The following is a 21322-nucleotide window of genomic DNA, read 5'->3' on the forward strand; positions in this document are numbered from 1 at the left end:
AAAATCCCTAAATCCCTTCCTATGCCTTTCTTCATCTCCCCTCGAAATCCCCAATCCCTTTTCACTTCCTTTCCCTTTCTTCCTCTTCGTTCTTCCCCCCTTTTTTTTTTTTTTCAACCTATCCATTCCCTTTGTCGTGAATTGGAAGCATTTCATCTTCGTCCATTTGAAATACTGAAGTTCAAGTTCCTACGAGTACGAGGTATATTCTCTTCTTCAATTCTCCGCTCTTCTACGAGTACGGACCTCCATCACCTCCAAGCAAGCTGTTATAGCTCCCTTATCTTCTTCGAATTTTTGAGTTTCTCCGCTCTGAACGTGATCTATCTCTGTGAGTTCACTCTCTCCCCGCCTTTATATATTAATCCTATATGCATTTATGAGAAATTTTGATAAGCAATTTATATGCATGTATGAGAAATTTTGATAAGCGATTTGTATATGCATGTATGATAACTTTTGATAAGAGATTTGTATACTTATGTATGTATTTTTGTTCGTGAAGAAAATTTGCACTCCATGTATATATTTCAATCCAATTGTTGTTTTTTCAATCCTTTTTTTCAATCATTTTGTTGTTTCTTCACAAGTATTTTCAATTAATTTCATTTCTTAGAGCTTTGTATTTGGTTGAGCATTTTTTAGTTAAATTTCGGAATGTACGTAGGCTATTTTGGTCTTCGCAGCATACACTGTGCAAACTAATTCTAATTTCTTTGGTTGGATGTTGCTATTTTTAATTAGAAGCGAGACTTTAGGAAACTCAATGTTTTTCACGACTAGTCAGTCAACTTGAAATTGTTTAATGGTTAGGATTTGATCTTGTGTTGGAACCATATGGGATGAGATTAATTTCTGTGGGAAGGTATTGGCTGAACGGGTATGATTGAAAAGGGGATGAATCAAAACTTCCAAAAATTGATGAGCTTATGATATTATTTTGTTTGTTCATTTGTATCTCTTCCTTGAATGCAATTGAAGATAAGAGTTTACTTTTATGATATTCTAGAGTGATCTTCAAATATCTTGGTCTCTAGCTTTGCTTGGCTAGGATTATAGTTTCCTTTTACTTTCCTCAGGTTTCATGTTGAAAAGCCTTATCTTTTTTGGAGCAGAAGTTGCATGATTTACTAGTTATCTTATTAAACTAATAATTTCTGAAATTATTGCCAATGAGGTATTTGGATGCTACCATCGTGGGTAAATGAGTCAAATATTTTTCATGTAAATCCTTTGTAGTTTTGATAGGATTAAAGTGATTCTACTAGTTTTCTTTGGGCCATTTCTTTGTTTATGATTATGACATGTTGTTTCTACATGCTATTATGATTCCTAATCCTTCAAGTACATTATTGTTGTATCAGTGTATAATTGATATTAGTAGGACCATTTAGATCTGTATCATTTTAGTAATTCTTAATCATAATGATGAATTTTAATTAATGTGAGATATAACTCTTATGAATTTATTGTCCATATTTGATTGACATTTTAATGATTAAATATTTGACATTTTCTCTGTCTTGTACCTTAGCTGGATGTTCAATATATTTATCCTCATGCAGCAATTGATTCCAGTATTGAACTAAACCCAACTCCTCTTTTGGAGCTTTTAGCTGCAATTGACAGCAAGAATCTCAGTTAGCTTAGGTCAAAGTTGGATTTGATACAGCTTCTAGTTCCTTCCCTCATTAGTTTTAAACGAAATCAATTTATTTAGTCTTTTCCATACTCATTATTTTTTATATTTAGTCACGTAAATCATCAAGTCAATGGCCTAGAATTGGCAACAATGCATTCTTGATAGGTAAAAGAGTATTTTCCATACTCATTGTTTTAATTCTTGGTCGGTAATCAAAACACTTGCTACACAGGGATAAAGGTCATTTATACGAAAAGAATCACAAACAAAACAAAAGGCTTTCTTGCAATCATTTAAATAAATGTGTTTGTTGGTTTCAAAAATTATATATGTGATTATTGGGTAGAAGAAGAGTTGGCCAAATATGTTTGTTGGATTATTAGGTTGAGGAAAAAAATTAGTTGAGAAACAATAATTTAAATACAAATTAAATTATTAATTAACATATGGTTAGTATAATTGTAAAATATGAAAAAAAAAATTAAAGATATTATTATTAAAAAATTAAATTATATTATTATTTTGATCAATCTAATGATTAATTCAATGTGGAATTATAGATAGAAAGATTTTGAATTTATGAAAAATATATACTTTTTATCAAATTTTAAAGATGATTTTGATAAAGCCAATGTCAATATTCTTAAGGACGGTAAAGTGAAAAAACTACACTGGTTTGGTTTTTAAAAGGCAATTAATATATATGCCCTCTATGTATGTGCGAGGTACAAACTGAAAAGGACCTATTGATTACATGCCAGTTCACTATAGGGAATCCCCATGGCCTATAAACACTTCAAAGTTCCTGCAGATGCCAATCATAAGCTAAGATCAACTGCATCATACAGCCCAAGCAGAACGTTTTTTTTTTTTTTATGAAAATTTTGCTTTCATTACTCCTTAGAAGGAGGAAGAAATACAAGGAGGAACGTCCTTTGATCAATCAAATCATCATTAACCCTAAGGCATTTTTAGTTAAAGCATGAGCTACATTGTCGGTACCTCTTGGAACATACTAGATGAACCAGTTATCCACCATTGAAAGGACTTTCCTTATATAATTAATTATCATTCTTGTACTGTTCCACCTCTCCTTAGATACCTTGATTGCATTAACAACTTGCAATGAATCTCGTCCAATATGATATGCTTTAACTCCAGTTTCGTGCAAAGAGTAGTAGCTTGTAAAGCACTGATGGATTCTGCAAGAAAAATATTTGGGTATAGGAATCTTCTCATTCTAAGAGTAGCCACCATGACTTCCTAGTTATGAACTACAACTCCTCACGTCAGCCCCACCGGAAAGATTGCATTAGTCTGTTTAGCTCCTGCAGCAGACTTTTTGGGATTTTGAAGATTATCATGCTATGAGTTGGAATTGCCTGGATAACTACCTTCATCAAGATTTCCTTACCAGCTTGAGATAAAAACTTTACTTTCTAATTACTGATTTTGCTCCTGACTTTGTCCAAACATTCTTGAAAGCTTTTAATCTTGATCTACCTAGGAGAACAGGTAATCCCAAGTATTTTTCATGTGAGAAAGAGGCTCGAATCTCTGCTATAGCCAGGACAATGTCTTGGACATCTTGCTTAGTGTTCCTGCTAAGAAAAATTGAAGTTTTTTCCTTGTTGAGCCTTTCATATATATATATATATATATATATATATATCCATCAATCTTATAAGTATACTCCACTCCAAAGGGTTAGCCTTGCAGAATAACAGATTGTCATCTACAAAAAATAAATGGTTAATAGAGATAGAGCCTCTTGTAGTTGGGATCCATGTATTGTGACCTCTTGACTCAGCATTGTGAAGGATGGAGCTAAGTACTGCTGAGCAGATGATGGAAAGATAGGGTGATAGAGGGTCTCCCTGTCGAATACCTTTATAAGGCCGCAATTTATTTTGAGGAACACCATTAATAAGGATAGAGTAGGATACTATACTAACACATTTCATTATGAGCTCTATCTATTTGTTATCAAATCCCATCTTTTTCATTGTTGTTTTAAAAAAACTCCATTCGATCCTATTGTAAGTTTTACTCATTGTGTGCATAGTTTTACATGCCACGATTATGTTGTCTGAGATTAACCTTGCAGGACAAAATTACTTTGATTTGGAGAAATGATCTCGAGAATGATAGATTTAAGCCAATTTGCCAAAACTTATGCCACTATTTTGTAAAGTACATTGCATAAGCTTATTGATTAGAAATCTTAGACTTCGATTGGTGTTTCTTTATGGGGATCAAAACAATGAAAGTGTCATTTAAATCTTCTGACCAACTTCTTCGATTAAGAACTTCCAATGTAGCTTCACAGACACTATGGCCCACTGTTCTTTAATGATCTTGGTAGAAACTAGCAAGAAATCCATCAGGTCCAGTGAACTCAGTGCATTCATCTCAAAAATAGCTTTTTCAACCTCCTACATTATAAAAAACTTAGTGAGATTGGAATTCATCTCACCGGTTACTCTTAGTGTTGTACTAAGGACAAGGCTTCTTCAGTTCCATCTATGAGTGTGGATGAAAACAAATCTGCGAAAAACTTCTGGAAAATCTCATTGATTTCCTCCTTCATGGTAGAAAATCCACCCACTCCATTCGAAATCATGGTGATTTTGTTGACCTTCTTTCTTTGGTTTGCACACGTGATAAATTTTGTGTTCCTATCCCCCTCTTGCAACCACCTCTATTTTGCCCTCTGCTTCCACCTTATGTCCTCTTCCTCCAGCAACACCCCCACTTTCTTTTTCAGTTCTTTGGTAAGACCTTAAGATCAGCCATTTTGTGAACTCTACAAATGTTTAAGCTGCTCCATTTTTTTGTTTATTAACCCCTTTTGCTTTCCCAGTACTGTTTTGCTCCATGATCCCTAGTTGAGCTTACATATGTTCAAACCCTTGATGGTGACTTCAAGTTTACTATAATAATCATATATGGGCTCCAATGCATTTTTAATCACCTCTTGACAATCCTCCCTCTAGGACCGACTGATTTCATATCTGAACAGCTTCCTTTTTGTCTTATGTCCCTAATTTGGTTACATCAATTTATTAATAAAGGGCTATGGTGTGAGCTTTGATCAGCAAGAACATTCACCACAATACTGTTTGAAAAAAGAGAGTGCCACCCATTATTGCCCAACACTCTGTCCAATCTTTCCTTTGTGAAACTGTTGCCTTCTCTATTGTTATACCATGTGAATTTTGAACCATGATAACCCATGTCACTCAGTCTACAATCTTCAATAGTTTCTCTGAACCTCTCCATCTGGAATTCATTAAAGTCCCTCATGGATAACCACGATACCTGCACATCTTGTTTGAGCAACTTCAGTAAGCTCCACCCTTCATCTCTTCTTGCTGTCACAGGATGTCCATAAAACCTTATTAAGGACCAGTTATGATCTTCAACCGTATCTGTTACCTCCAAAGTAATCTGCCTTTGAGAGAAAGAATTTAGAGCAATTGTGATGCCTGTTTTCCACAAAAATGCAATTCCACCACTCCACCCGTTACTGTCAACCACAAAACTAAAATCAAACCCCACTTTATTACAAATCTTCTCTACCTTTTCTCTATTACACTTGGTCTCAATAAGAAAGACCAGTGTAGATATAGAAAAAGAGAAAGACTTCACTCTTTGTGCTGCCATAATCATGGATACTATATGGTTTGGTCGAAACCAAAAAAATCCATCAAGACATTCATCCAGGTGTCATGCAGATGATCACTAGAGTAAAATACAGAACAGAAGAATTGTGTGGAGCACAGAAAGCTGAAGATATGGAAAAAGGAATTAGCTGGACCCCTGCAACGGACAAATGGAAAATCAACTATGATGCTACTATGAGAACAAAATACTCAGTCTTTTTTGCAAGAGAAATTATAGTTGCAGTCATCAATGTGCAAGCGCCATGTAATCACTTTAAAAAAAGTAAATAAATACGGAACCCACATGAAAAAATAATAATTTTTTAATAGTAGATCTCATATTTTTTTAAAGCGATTGCACGACGCTTGCGTACTCTACAACTGCATGTAACATTACTCTTGCTGCAATATCAAGGAACTCATCAAGGATTATCCATGGACATAAAAGATTCCAGCCACATCGCTCTTTGAAGCATAAGGTAAAGCAGCGATTCTAGCATGCCTACTTGCAGAAATAACATGCATTGACCACGTACAAATCGAAGGTGACTCACAGGAAGTCTTTAAAGCCATCAATGAAGAGCCAAATTAATGGAGATTAAGAGGTTCGGTTGATGATGTAAATGAATAACTGCCTATAAAAATGGATTGAAAGTTTATGTGGATTTCCAGAACTGTTAATCGACAAGCACATATAATTGCTAAGTGGGCTGCGGATACCAATACTATAGGCTTGTATGAAGGAAATTGTATCCCTGACTCTTGTAAGATAGGCGGAAGTCTTTGATCACCAAGAGTTAAAAGTGATCTTGTAATATGTTTCTATTAACGATTGTCTTTTCTCAGCAAAAAATAAAAAGAAATGAAGAATTTAAGAGGGACACTCACATCAGTCCAATGGATTTAATCCAGTTAGCGAATCCGGCCCAAAGGTCACAGACCAATGGTGTAAGGCTGAGTCAAAAGTTTCCTCTTGTAGAGTCGACAGCATCACTCACATCAATCCATTCGACCCAGCTACAGGCCCATAAATTATCTTAGCATATTTACTGGTACCATAACTCTAAAGCAAGAAATAAAAAAGCATATTTTTAATATGTTTTCAATTTTAATTTATTAAAAAATATATAATTTTAGTTTTTTTTTTTATAAATAAAATCTTAATAGTGTCCAATTGATATTAATATAAGAAACTCTACTGGTGTTCTGCCCGTGGCTTCAGGAGGGTGAATTTGGCATATGCCTGCGGATGCAAGTAGAAAATTTGGAACTGTATAACAGTAAGAGATTAATTAACATTAACATAACCTTAATAAACATTAACCATTTGTTTTCGCAAATAAGATGAAATGAAAGTTGAAAGTTAAATAAAATATTATTAAAAAATATTTTTTTTAATATTATTTTTATTTTGAGATTTGAAAAAGTTGAATTGTTTATTTTATTTTATGTGAAAATTTGAGAAAATTGTAATTATTAGATGATATGAGATAAGATGAGTTGAGAATGATTGTGAAAACAAAGAAAGCAAAAAATATTAATTTTTAATTTAGAAAATAAGAAAACAAAAAATTGCATTGTCTGTGTGTTCTTTCCAAACTAGATAAATTAGGATCCTCTGTCTCCAATGTATCAAGATTATATTCATTAGATACTCAAATAGAATAGGGATCTTCTATGATCCCCTTTTGATTTATATATATATATATATATATGAGAAAGAATAATATTAAGTATAAATTCCAAATAGACAAATCATGTGCAAACTCTTTATAAAAAATAAGTCCCACTAAAAAAGAATAATTTTTTATACACATTTTCAAGATGTGGTTCACATTTTTACAAAGGCATGGCAATACTTGTCAATTTAAAACTTGTATAAATTATTTCTTTTTGTCAAAATATAAAAAAACTCTACTTGGGGTATGGCTCTTAGAGCACTGGCATAACTTTCAAAATTTGATGATTTTAGCTTTAAAATCCTGACATTAGATTTACCATATGTTCAAATATCAAGCTTTTAGCTAAGTACATTTTCCTTAATCTTCAAATTTAAAGACCTCCTGTTTATGGCTATTGGAATTATTTTATTAGGAAAATTTCATTCGCCCATGATGTCGTTACTTTCTCCCATTTCTTTTCCTCTGCCTTTCTTCCTCTTCCCCTGAAATTCTAAAACTTGCTCTGCCTTTCTTCCCTCTGTTTCCTCTCTCTCTCTCTCTCTAATCGCCAAGCTACACATTCCCTTTGTCGTGAGAGTCACCAGTTCATCTTCGTCCATTTGAAATTAAACCTCCACTGAAGTTCAAGTTCCTACGAGTACGAGGTGTTTCAGGTGAAAGATGACCTTCTCCATCACCTCCAGGCAAGCCTTGTTTTGACGTCACCACAGACTCTCCCTCTCTCTACTGGTAAGCTCATGCGTGTGTTAATATTTTTGTATCCGTCTGGTTCCTCAAAAATTATAGGAAACGAATTGAAAATTTTAACGTCTGCTCATCCCTAGCCCATTCCCCTTTCTATGTACCAGAATTCAAAGAAAGAAAATAACATAATTTGCAGATCAATTTCCGTTTTTGTAGGAACTAAAAAGGGTTTTTTTTGTAAGCTTATCTCTCTATGTTTGTGTGGGTCTGTGTTGATTGCATACGTTTAGGCAAGTGTGTATGTAGGGTTTCCGTTTTGTTGTTTTGCTGCTTTCTTGATTTATTTAGGTACCCATGAATTACGGTGGCTTTGGAAATGTCTATAATTTCTTTAGTTTGGATAACGAGGGAATTAAACATTTTTTTTTCTGTATCTTAATCAAAGTTTCAGATTGAGCAATAATCGAATTGATATGAGGAAGGTTTGTTTGATGATGGGTTTTGCCTTTAAGCTCTAGGGATAGTCACTTCATCTATCATCATTGCTGTCTTATAGGTCTTAGTCTCTCTGCTCTTTTAGCTATTCTCCTATATCATGAATCTCTAATTGCCGTCTTAGACAATATCAAGGTACTGAATTTTGGTTGTTGTTTTTAAGACTTCGTCGAAGATGTTGTGTGTTTCACATGTAATTGAGGCCTTCTACGCTTGAATGGGTTCTAGTCGTATATGTGACAGGGTTCTACGCTTGGCCTTTGTATTATAAATTGTTGTTAGTTTTTGTATTTTGGGTTGCGACTTGTTTTTATGATGGAAACAAGTTGGTTGGCTACACTATGGTTGGCTACATTATGGTTGGAAACAAGTAGATGAAAAATTAGTTAGGAAACAATAATTTAAATATCAAATTAAATTATTAATGTACATATGGTTAGTGTAATTATAAAATATAAAAAAAAATTAAAAAATTATTATTAAAAAAATAATATTATATTATTATTTTAATGAATCCAATTACTAATTCAAAGTGGGGTTATGGATAGAGAGATTTTAAATTTATGAAAATTTGTATTTTTTTTCAAATTCTAAAAATAAATTTAATAAATCCGATACTAATACTCTTACACATGCATAAATGGTATACATAGTACATACCCAATCAATTTAGGTTCCCACAACTTTCCCCACTTCCACCGCCACCCAAAAAAACCCGTGTACAAGGGGAGAGAGTTAAGTTTTTCCACTTTGAAAGTCTCTTCAATTCAATTAGTTGTGGCGTAATGATGTATAAGTTTTAAATATATAAATTCTGCACAATTAATTTATTAAAAAGTGAACCCATAATTAGTGGCGGAACCAGAACTTTGATTTGACTTTGAGGGGCCATATCGATCCATACGATGACAATTATGCTTGCATATATGAATATGTGTATGTATATGTATATGTTTATATTATACATTTCGTTGTTTATAATTATAAAAAACACATTATAGATGTAATTTCATTTGTTATTCCTTCAATTTATAAAAAAAAAAAAAAAGATTGACTCATCGATTGAAGAAACTTAACAGAGGATATGCAAACATTTAAAAGGTTTAAAAAAAGACACTTTAATTTTTGGATTTTATAAAAGAAATATATATGAACGCATATAGATATATAATTTCATAATTTAGCAACTGGATTTTGGGATTTTTAACTCATATCTTCAAGTTTTTAAATTTTTGGAGGTATATTCTTGAATTTCTTAAGATACAGATATTCATTTTTATATTTTGGAGGCAAAATTTATGGACGTAAAGAGAATATAGAAACTGACTTTTCATACTTTTAAGAAGACTCAAGAATTTTAGATGGGATTAGAAGAAAAAATTTATATATTTGAAGGACTTGAAGAAGTTTTTAAATTTTTTGAGATCAATATTATTTTTTATCAAATTTTATTTAAATTTAAATATTAATTATTTTTTGAAAGCCCTTAAGCCAAACATGGTTCCGTTACCGCCTATCATGAAAAAGTATAAAAAAAAATTATTCTTTTTAATAGAATCTAAATTTTTTTAAATGATTTGTGCAGGTAGAGAGTTAGCCGGAGCTTCTTCCTCGAATCACGTCATGATCTCGCACTCGATGAAAGAGCTTTCCAAGCGTCATTGGCCTTCTTCACTTGCGCAACATTGTTGGATTGGACTTTCACCCATTGTCCAAGATTCCCCACTGCTATCTCCTGTGGGAGTTCGGGTCGTGTCTCAGTCTCAACGTGGTTGATCATCCGAAAAGACCAGCTAAGCATCATTAGCTTGGTTAGCCTTTAACTAACCAACTACTTAATACTACGTAGGCTCATCAAACAACGTTTTTTTTTTATCCTTCTTCAGGATTTGGCCCCCTATACCATAGCAAGCAATCAAATACATAATCAAATACTACACTAAAGAACTCTTGAAAGATGCAGTTAGGTATTCCTATAGTGATTAATCATCTATATAAAGAGACTTGACTACTTATTATAATACACAATTCTCTTCACAGAGATAATCAGAATTCATCTCTTTCTCAACAAAAGGCTCAATTCATATCCAGAAAATAAAAAACAAGAGTCTAAACAAAGAAGAGGGGTAGTGCCCAGTCCCAAACAATGTGTTCTTCAGTTCTGCCTTTCAAGAATTAGATTATAAGAGAACCAAAGCTAGATGATCGTGTCATTCTCTACACGCCTAAAATCCAATCACTTTACCTAGCATTTACGAATAAAAATAACAAAAAACTAAATTATAATACAAATTGAAAAAATAGTAATAGTAAGTTGAGTACACATGTATCGCAGGTTTGAGGCCTTAGATGAGATAGAAAATTCTCATATGATTTCATTTCATCTCATCTCATTCCCAAACATAATTCAAATATAAAATTTTCAAACTAATCATTACAACTTTTTCAAATTAATCATTACAATTATTTCAAACTTTTAAATAAAAAATAATTTCAACTTTTTCAAATCCCTAAATAAAAATAATATTATAAAATTATATTATTATAATATTTTAAATTTATAATATTTTTTATTTAATTTTATCTCTCTCATTTTTTAAAACCCAAAAAATATTCAACTCAAATTATCTTAATACTATTTATAAATTACCTTATTACTATTCATAAAATTCTCACTTTATTTTCTAACTAAAAACAAGCAAGAGACTACTATCGAGGAAAGCTTAGGTGGTCCAAATTGAGTACAAAGGTGGCTATAGTAGCAATCGCCCAACGAAGGCCATTCCTTGTCGGTGGTCCTTTTTTTTAATTTTTCCAATTATTTTTTATTTTTATATTTTGGATACATATTTCCAAATTCCAATAGATAACTTGAGATTCAATTTAAAAAATAAATAATAGTTTTTTAAAGTAAAATAAAGAATTTTCCCTCGAAAAGAAAAAGAGTTGGGCCTACAGCGAGGTTGGAGAACCTTTTCTTTTCTGTATATTCGTTATCATGAAGGTACCCCAAAAAAAAAACAATATTCGTCATCATGAAAGCCAATCAAATCGAATCTAATAGATGAAAATATGAAATTTCATATGTATATTCATATAAACTAGAATCTATAAAGTATTTCTGTTGAATGTAAAGATTATAGGGGCAATGGGGGCTGGATCTAACGCATGTTGCAGTCCTAAAGTCACATTTGTTCTCTCTGTATAATGATTAATACTTTTATTTTTACGAAATCTCTTTATGATTATAAAAATTATTCTTTTTAAATATACAATCAAATATGAGTAGTGTTAGATACATGAACGCCCATATATGAATTGTGTGTGAATTGACATGGCATTGCCACATCACCCTAATTAATATTTATTGCGGACATTAAATACTATAGTGTCATGTTCATTGGGAGTTTGTGCATCAACCATTATTAATTAAATAGAGAAATAATATTTGTAGTTTTAGATTACATAAATCTTGCATTTTTGAAAAAAAATAATTAAATCTAAAATTTATATATATAAATATTTTAATGGTAGACTCTATTTTTTTTAAAGAAAAGTACGAGATTTACACATGCTAAAACTATATTTAACATTATTCAATCAAATATTATTACTAATCATGTATTTGTATTATATTGAAAGGTTGGTTAATTACATCATTTAAATTGCTTAAGGAATTAATACCAAAATAATAATCTTGCTAACAAATAATAATGATGACGATAATAATATATACGATGATTTAAGATTATTTAGATCTTGATTATTTCATACATATTACTTTATTGCTATTTTGTTTTGGTGTGAACTATTTTAAGGTAAGAATAAGTTTTATACATGTTACATAAATCGTTATGTTATTTTAACATAATCTTTTTAAAGAAACACATGTTTTCAGTTACGTTTCTTTTCCGGATTAAAAAAAAAAAAGTTGTCAAGTATAGAGTATGAGAGTGAATAGTGACTGATATATAGCAAAATCCTATTTAGATACCAAGAACATCTTAGAATACCTGTGAATTGTAATGAAATGATTTAAAAATAGTAGTGATATAGTTTGAATTAAGATATTTTATTAAGTTTTGAAAAATGAGAGAAAAAATGTTGAATAAAATATTAAAAAATTAAAAAAATTATTTGAATATTATTTTTAGTTTGAAATTTGAAAAAATTATATTACTTTTTTTGTGTTTGTTTATAAGTTTTGGAAAATTATAATATTAAATGAAAAAGTTAAAAATTTAAAAAAATATTTTATATTCGAGTGATGTTTATAAATGAAATATAAAAGAATACGTGAGAACAATTATATTCCCAAACAGAACCTAAATAGACGTAACTAGAAAGAAGAATAATATAAAAAATAGTCATACATGTTGTCTTTGTCCAAAAAATTCTTTATCTATCTTTCACTTTTTTTTTGGGCTTTTGGTCCCAAATTTGTATTCATAAAAATAACTCAAAGTTAACAATACATTTATCTCTTTCAAATATAATTTTCCATTAGATACAATTAATAAATTTTATAATGCTTAATTAATGTATATCTTAACATTGTGAAAAGGAAAACATTATATACTACACATTTTTTGCGTCGCATGGTTACCATTAAAAAAATAATAATAATTTGCAATAGAAGTTTTGCAAATATCATGCTTCTAGGATCAAGTTTTTTTTCCTTTTTATTTTTTATTTTTTTTAATGGAAAATCAGTTATGAAATCTATTTTTTATTCATAGGGAAAAATAAAATAAAAAACTACATTCGGTCACTCATTTGGCACACTTTTTTTTTATAGTCAAAGTAGCATTTACCTTTTTTGCAAATATATAGATAAGAATGAATAGGGACGTAGCATTCATACAAGTCTATGTAAAAGAAAAGAAATATACATGTATGTGCGGCGATAATGGACTGGATCTAACCAGGGAGGGAGAACACACCGACCCCAACCCCAACTTGCAAAGGTCATGGGGAGCCCGCAATCGGAACGTTCTATCTATAAATACAAAGCATGCCTCTACTGTACAACTCTCTCTTTCTCTGTGTCTTTTTGCCTCCCGCATACACAGAGCCTGATCAGGCTCCTCCCCCATCCTCTCTCTCTCTTTCTGGAGCCTCCTCTTTCTCATGGCTTCCCAAGCAAGCCTCCTCCTTCAAAAGCAGCTCAAAGGCATATAAATCTCAATAATCTCTTCCCCTCCCTCCCCTCTCTCTGCGTGTCTTAGAAAATTTAAATTTAGGTTTATTTTTATTTTTTGTGGGATTGGCTATGAGTGGTTGTGTGATTGATCTTTTTCCGTGGTGCAGATCTTTGCAAGAATCCTGTAGATGGGTTCTCCGCCGGCCTGGTCGATGAGACCAATATCTTTGAATGGAGTGTAACCATTATTGGGCCTCCAGATACTCTTTAGTAAGTCATTTAAATTGTTTTCTAAGCATAAATTTCGTGTCTTGTTTGTCATGGGATCACTGATTGGGTCTTGAGGTTGAGCTATAATGAGTGAGGCGGTAAATTTTGGTTGTAGGATTGGATCGAGGCCTGGGATTGTTGTTTCGTGGAGACTTTGCCTATAAGTAGTTATTGGGGTTTGGAATTTGATTGAATTAATTGGGTCTTTGGTGATTGTGGATTCTTTGATTTGACGTGTTTTCATATGGTTATAGGCCACTAAGGCCAGTTGATAACTTGACATGGGGTATCCATTTATCAATGCTTGGGAAAAGAAATTTTAGAAGGAAACTTAAGCAACTCTCAGCTTGTTCCTAGGCTACGAATTTCTGTTTAATTTAGTTTCTGATAATTCCTAATCGGCTGGTTTGGGTTTGGAATTGTTGAAAGTTTCATATTTTGAAGTTAACCTTTTGTTACACACGGGTTTGTTTAAAAAGATGAGGGCAAAGAGAGAGAGAAGAAGAATTTCTCATAGAAGCTAAAGAGTCTTACTTTTTTCAGTTATAATGGTAGATATTTTTCTTCTATTTGTCCAACGGCTTCTAAGTCCGGGGATGTATCAATTGTATCAATTGCTGCTGTTTTTGGTTATTTAGTTGGTTACTTTGATAGCTTGCATAAGCCAGTAACATTGGTTAAGGATTTGGTTGCTTGAATGTTGCGTTTGAAATATCTATCTAATGGTCCCAGAAACATAGATATCTACCAAATGTTTGCTATATGGTTGAGTGAATTTTTTTTTTTTCATATTGTGATTATTGTGTGCTCTATAATTGCAGTGAGGGCGGTTTTTTCAATGCCATTATGACGTTTCCATCCAACTACCCAAACAGCCCTCCAACAGTGAAGTTTACTTCAGAGATATGGCATCCTAATGGTTGGTTACTTAATGAAGTATAATCTGTTTGGTCTTTTTTATTTTGCTAGTGGCATGCTTCCTAATACTGATGTTTTGTTTCACCTATCAAAAAAATACTGATGCTGGTTTTAAAACTTTTTTTTTTTTTTTTGAAAAAAGAAACTGATTTTGGTTGCTGCATCAATTGCAGTATATCCTGATGGCCGTGTTTGCATATCAATCCTACATCCTCCTGGTGAGGACCCAAATGGCTATGAGCTTGCAAGTGAACGCTGGACACCGGTTCATACGGTATGTCATAAACACTTCAAACTAGTGCTCTCTTACTTTCTTTTTATAAAGTAGGTAAATCTGAGCTTGGAAGTCTTTGCTTTCCAAGTTCTGGTTCAGGGAAGGTTGTGCTATGTTCATATTCTAAAGCAGTTGTTGAACTGTAGATTAAATTGCAAAATGTTTTATAATATTTCTTTGTAAGTGCAAAATACTATTAAATATGATTGTGAGCATCGATGAGTGTGTGAATATACTGGATGGCAGGTTGGTTTGGATACATTGAAGTATAAAAATAAAACTTGTGATGTTTCAATAAACTAATAAATTAATAGTAGTTCAATGAACTAATTTCTCTATTATAACTTACAAGAACTAAAGACTGTGAAGTAATTTTTGTATTAAGCTTTAGGGCTGGTTTGGCCACACAAAACCAAACCATCTCATCTCATATAATCATTACAAATTTTCCAAACTCCCACATAAAATATAATAAACAATTCAACTTTTTCAAATCTCAAAACACAAATAATATTAAAAATTTATATTATAACAATATTTTATTCAACTTTCAACAAAACATCTCTTCTCATCTCATCTGAACTGCATAACCAAACGAGGCCTTATTAGATTTCGTGTATACATATTATGTACTTGACAGGAAAGTGGTAGTTTTTGCTGGATTTACCATGCAATACAAGCATGATTATTGTTAATAATAATAAGTACAATGGAGGATCTCATAATGTAGAGCTATCTTGCAATGGATGGTGATCAAGTTCTATCTCCCCTTTATATAGCATCAGATGTGATACATGCAAAAAGCTAGTGAATCATCTTAAATTCCTCATCTGAAGTATAGTTGAGCATTTGACCCAAAAGCCTGTGCCCCATACTCACTTTCAGGCATTGAGTGTCGGTCATCATTATTGGCAGTGATCCACAAAATCTGACCTGAACAGTGTCTATTAAAACCTAAATACTCAAATCTATTTCCATTTTCCTTCCTCTGACCAGTTTGATAGTTCTTCACTTCACCTAAATACTCAAATCCATTTTCCATTTTCCATTGAACTATTTTGTTGCTTGGTTTTAAAGGATCTGAGGCTTGCTTTGACTCTCATCCTGAATGCCTAGGAACCAATTCAAGTCTTAGACCCGCCTCTTCAGGGTTCTGCCCTGGGATTTGATAGCAGACTAAAACAAACACCTAGATGCATTTTAACCCAACCATTCCAGCTAATGCTTGCATACTTATTTCCCAAGTACATCATCACACCTTCTTTGGGGAAAAAAGTTTACAACTTGTGGGCTTACTTGTAGTTCTTTGATTCAAACAATACCCATTTTTAAGACTAGATCTATCAACCACCACCTTGAAAGACAGTTTATATTTATATTTTTTCTTCCACCAAGTAGTTTATATTTATATTTTTAAGTTATATTTTATATACCCTTGAAATATTATGCCCAGGGTTCACCCTTGATTGAATGTATGGCAGAAGCTCTCACACTAGATATCTATGGCTTGGTGCAAGTGATTGATCGATCTTTACTATAACCTTACACTTACAAATGTGTTCTCTCTTTCTTGGTTGCAGGTTGAAAGTATAGTTTTAAGTATAATATCAATGCTTTCCAGTCCTAATGATGAATCTCCCGCAAATGTGGAAGCTGCTGTGAGTGATTGTTAGCTATTATCTTTTATCTTAATATTGATTAAAGAACTTATAGTGTAGATATAGAATTGTTTTGACATGAACATAATTTTAGTAGTAACCCCCACGGGGAGATCCATAATGTTGATAGCCTTGTGATAGATTACTTTAATCAGAAAGACAGTTAACAGATGAAGAACATGCTAAAGCTTGTCATACTCATAAGGAAATTAATGGATCTTATAGGAATTCCCAGGCAAAGGGGGATTAATCTAGTGTTTTTTAAGCATCCGTTGAGGGAACTAAATTCTCTTAACTAGATTTTACCCAATGAATTATGAACATCATTTAGTGAATGAAGAAGAACACAAACAGGTTGCTATCTTAATTTTAGTCATTCATATGGTGGCGCTTGTGTAGGTGGTAGAACTCATCAAAGAATACTGTGCTTGTGTGAGGATCTTGGGACAGTGGACATGTTGCAGATTACTCCATTGACTATGATGAGTAAAATGTAATATGTGACTGTGTTCTCGGACACCTGGTGCCAACAAAAAATGTAATATGTCATATAATCAGGGATCTACGTGAATCCAAGGCAACTGAGTGAAATATGCTGATGATACTTGGAGAAGTACCCTTTTATGATGAATGTTTGAGAGAATGGAGGAAAATGTCTCAACAGATTTCTTCTCGCTAAAAAAAGGTCCATGTAATCTGGTGGCAGAACATCAAGGAACATTATACTTCCGTGCAAAATCCAGAAACGTGGTGCCCGCCACTGTGTGGTGGGTTATTTCTCTGGTGTTGGCTAGTGCCAAAATGTTAATATGTACTGATTGCTGAGTATGAATTAATCTCGTGCAGTAGTATTTACAAATGCTGATATCTAAGATGCCCTCAGGACTGCTTATTGCTGGCTAGTGTCATAATGTTAATATGTACTGATTGCTGGGTATGAATTAATCATGTGCAATGGTATTTACAAATGCTGATGTCTAAGGTACTCCCAGGACTGCTTCTTGTCTGCTAATAAGTATAGGAAGCCAAGGTCTCAAGAACATATGATTCGGTGCATTTGAAATAGCTTCCTTCTTATTCCTCTACTGATTTTGTGCTTTGATCCACTAAGTCCTTGTGTAATTTTGTTGACTGTTCGGGATATGGTTGCTGTTCTTTTTTCTTCTTTCACGAAATTGACGTTTGATTTTCCTTTTTTCTCTTTTATGGTCGTTTATTGGTAAGTTACTGCTGCTCTTTTAATCTACCCCTCCATACATGATTGGTAGAGCATTACTTTGGAATGGATACAGCCAAATCATTTATATTATTGTTATCACATGTATTTTAATACTGTGAAGTTAATATGACAAACCCGTGCTCTATGATCTATGCTTTCATCTCTTATTGCAGAAAGAATGGAGAGATAGGAGAGATGATTTCAAGAAAAAGGTCAGCCGGTGTGTAAGAAAATCACAAGAAATGTTATGATCCATCGTGCTATGCTCTTTTGTGCTAGTGAATGCCAGAGAGAGGTTTTAAGTTCTTGTGCTGGGGGGGACTGGTTCACTGGGCAATATGTTGGTTCTTTTAGCATGCTGCTGAAGTTCTCACACCTCTCTCTTATTTCGTTCATCGGCTTTCTCAGCATGGTCAATTGTATGACGTGGAACATCTATGTATCAAAAGGCTTTGGTTAGTGGCGTTTTGGTGACAAGCGGTCTTGTTGGGTACTTTATGTTATCTTTGTGAGTATCTTGGGACTAATACTAGCAATCGATTTCGTTTCTGATCAAAATCTGTTATGTGTTTTTTTTTTTTTAATATTTTATTTTATAATTTGTATTGCAAAACCAAAATGTGTAGACAAGCTAATAGAAATGATTTCGGATTCCTCCCTAATATTTGGATATTGAAGCTGCCTGTAATGCCTCTGTTCTTTACTTCCTATTTTCCAATCTTCTTTGATTCATTTCCTTCATGGGTAATGATACTTTACTATTGTTTCAGTTATTTTGTTTTTCTTTTACTCTTTGAATCTAGATTAAAAATCAATAAACTTAATTAACTAACATAATTTATAAGATTGTTTTTTGAGTCAATTTTTATAAAATTAAATTTATTTTTAATTAATTTATATGATTACGTTAGATTGAATTTATTTTTTTCGAAAGAAAATTATGTAAATAAGGGATAATAGGGCCATTATCCGAAATCTCTCACCGTGTTGAGTTGACTGGCCAAAGGGCCACACTGAGCATTGGCCGTGGCTATTTTTAACCAAAGCTGACAATTTTATTAAATGCCGTCACGTGTGGATTGGTTACTTTACATGTGTGTTGAATGCAGTTTTGAATTTTATTATCATTTTTTTTCCTGGATTTTTAAACAACATCCCTTTATACGTGTTATGAATTATCCTCATAACACCAAATTAACGTGTTTACTAAGTGCGAGGAAGTTGCCATTAGTCCCTGGCCGGGATTGACGCATTCTCAAACAAATGCGCGCATGAGTACACTACCCTACCCTACCAAGTACGCACCATGTGTCTCGTATAGAAAACAGCACGTACGTATTATAACATAAGACCTGAAATATATCGAAACTGCATGTTCATGCATGACAACACATGAAGAAACACGAAATTACATGCATTTGATCCCACAAAAAGATCAAACCCTCCCCAAAATTAAACTCAGTCTTGTTTGGGTGGGTTCACGTAGCTCCCCATCCTCACCACGATCCCGTCCATATCACGCACATAACCAACTTTCTGGCCCCATTCTTTTGTCTCCGGCTCGCTCACCGGCACCGCACCATTCTCCACCGCCCTCTGTCCCAATCCACATTAAGTCACAACAACAGTACCAAAATTTTCATGTAAATTATTTCAATCTTATACAATATAATTAATGAAGCTGATTCGTGGCATACAGATATCTATATACCTTGTAGGCAGCATCGACATCTGGGTAGGCAAAGCAAACCTCAACCGGCTGTCTCTGGCCACTGGACCTGGCGGTCTGCACAGCACCGGTTAGGTCATCGGTCTCGTGCTGGTGCAGCGGTGTAAACGCTATGGTGGTCTGTCCGCTCTCTAGCTCTCCCCACCTACAACTCATGCAGAAATATTAAACCATAACACATTCATTCATCTACAATATTTTTGGATCGATCCTGCCAGCTTATATATATTATATACTATCGGTTTAGATTTGACTTGTAAAATATACCTGTGAGATTCGTCTAAACGACGAACACTGTGGCCGAAGGCTTTGGCGTAGAATGCCACCGACTTGGCCACGTCCTTTACGTATACGACTGTGTAGGCAAATGCTGGGCTTAGGTTAGACGCCATTGTTGTTGATCACCTGGTTCATGAGCAGCATGGTCATCTGTTGACAGCTTTTTATTCTTTGAGTTTCTGACGGATTTTACACGTGGCAACCGTTTGTAGAAACTTAAACATACACGTGGAGCTCATGCGTATTGTGACCAGATCCTTGCTGTCCATCTGTCATTGGTGCATGCATGCTTGGTTCACTTGGTCCAAATAGAGTTCAGATTTTCCCAATTTTCACGTCCAAAATGTAATTAATCAAGTTTTTTTTAATGTACTAGTAATTTCCCAATTTTCTAAATTGTCAAGAGATAATAAATTTTCTAAATTACAAAAATGCAAAACATGATAAATTATAATCGATCTACTTTATCCTTAAAACTCGTCTATTAATTAGATAAATGAAAGGCTGGCTGTGACGTGATGATCATATATGATTTCAAAAGAAGAGGTGAATTAAAAGAGAAGAGATAGTTACGTGGTAAAATGACAATTTTGATCATTTGATGATGATATTGTAAAAATAATAATAATAATAATAATAATAATAATAATAATAGTAATTTGATGGGGATAAAATGGCTTTTAATTTATAAAATTAATATCTAGATCATCAGGATGATTTCATTAATTACGGATGAATATAAAAGCTAACGATTGCATGGTTTTATGCTATATGAAGTATCATGACTGAACCTCATATATACTATTGGAGAGATTTTTACTATTGGAGAGATTTTTTTTTTTCCTCTAAGCAAGCATATTTTATAGAAAATAAGAAAGTATATGTATAGATCAAGTTAACTGATTGTTCTAGGTGGATCATTTCCACACTGACAATTTAGTAAACATTGTGAAATTTTAATAATGGGTATGCTACCAAATACATTGTTTGATGTGGCCCATTGCACCAATTAGTGTGCCCATCAATTCTTATGCCGATGAATTTTCTGCGTAGTCCGGCTTTGGAATGATTTCAGAAGGCTTGAAATGTCACTAAGAATATTGAGGATGGACAAGTTCGGAGATTTGGAGGGATTTGTGATTGTAGAAATTACTTTGATTGTCTCCTTCAATGATGATTTATGTTATATGATATTGAATTGCCTCCTCTATTGCTAGCTTTGCTGCCATAGCTTCTCCAAAGTTTGGATTAACAGAATCCACGTATTGTTTTTTTGCAAAAATGATTTCCACTGAATTTGATCTACAAATGACAGTTGGAGTAGATCCATTTTTTCTGATAACTACATCATAGGAGAGTGAAAATTGCCCTACAGGGAGAGGAGACCATTCAAGTAGATTGTTGTTTACTTGTATCTTTGTATTCCACATACATTGATATTCTCTGAAGATCTTGATCACCATTTGGGTAAAGGGGATGGGGGGTTGACAAGGAAGATGATGGGTGACTTGATTTCTCAAGAACCACATGGAGTTCATTAATGCAATAATAGTAAAGAGCTTGAAACTATGGAACATATCTTTCTAGGGGTGAGCAGTGGGGGCCCGCCCCTGCATGGACATGCTGGTTACCCCGCACCGCCCATGTGGGGGCGAGGGCCCTCG

At 33.3% G+C, this 21322-nt stretch overlaps 2 protein-coding genes across 3 annotated transcripts; one reads left to right on the plus strand and one right to left on the minus strand.

Annotated features, from left to right (window-relative positions):
- Positions 1 to 13187: 13187 nt before the first annotated feature.
- LOC109004351 (ubiquitin-conjugating enzyme E2 7-like) lies at positions 13188 to 18353 on the plus strand. 2 transcript variants are annotated; one of them, XM_018982878.2, is made up of 6 exons: positions 13188 to 13341; positions 13479 to 13581; positions 14403 to 14500; positions 14673 to 14773; positions 16354 to 16431; positions 16831 to 18353. In XM_018982878.2, exons 1-6 carry the CDS (start codon positions 13299 to 13301, stop codon positions 16906 to 16908), a joined length of 501 nt encoding a protein of 166 aa, XP_018838423.1. In that variant the 5' UTR covers positions 13188 to 13298; the 3' UTR covers positions 16909 to 18353. The 2 variants fall into 2 exon arrangements, with proteins under 2 accessions (XP_018838423.1, XP_018838422.1); XM_018982877.2 differs by having other exon boundaries at positions 13189 to 13341; positions 17824 to 18353.
- A 611-nt stretch (positions 18354 to 18964) lies between these two features.
- LOC108992954 (uncharacterized protein Mb0911c-like) lies at positions 18965 to 19796 on the minus strand. Its single transcript, XM_018967680.2, has 3 exons — positions 19647 to 19796; positions 19362 to 19524; positions 18965 to 19246 (listed from the first exon to the last, which is right to left on the minus strand). The coding sequence occupies exons 1-3, from the start codon at positions 19769 to 19771 to the stop codon at positions 19109 to 19111; spliced, it is 426 nt and encodes a 141-aa protein (XP_018823225.1). The 5' UTR covers positions 19772 to 19796; the 3' UTR covers positions 18965 to 19108.
- Positions 19797 to 21322: the final 1526 nt, after the last annotated feature.

Source organism: Juglans regia, chromosome 14 (assembly GCF_001411555.2).
Source record: "Juglans regia cultivar Chandler chromosome 14, Walnut 2.0, whole genome shotgun sequence".
In the NCBI taxonomy this organism is placed as follows: Eukaryota; Viridiplantae; Streptophyta; class Magnoliopsida; order Fagales; family Juglandaceae; genus Juglans; species Juglans regia.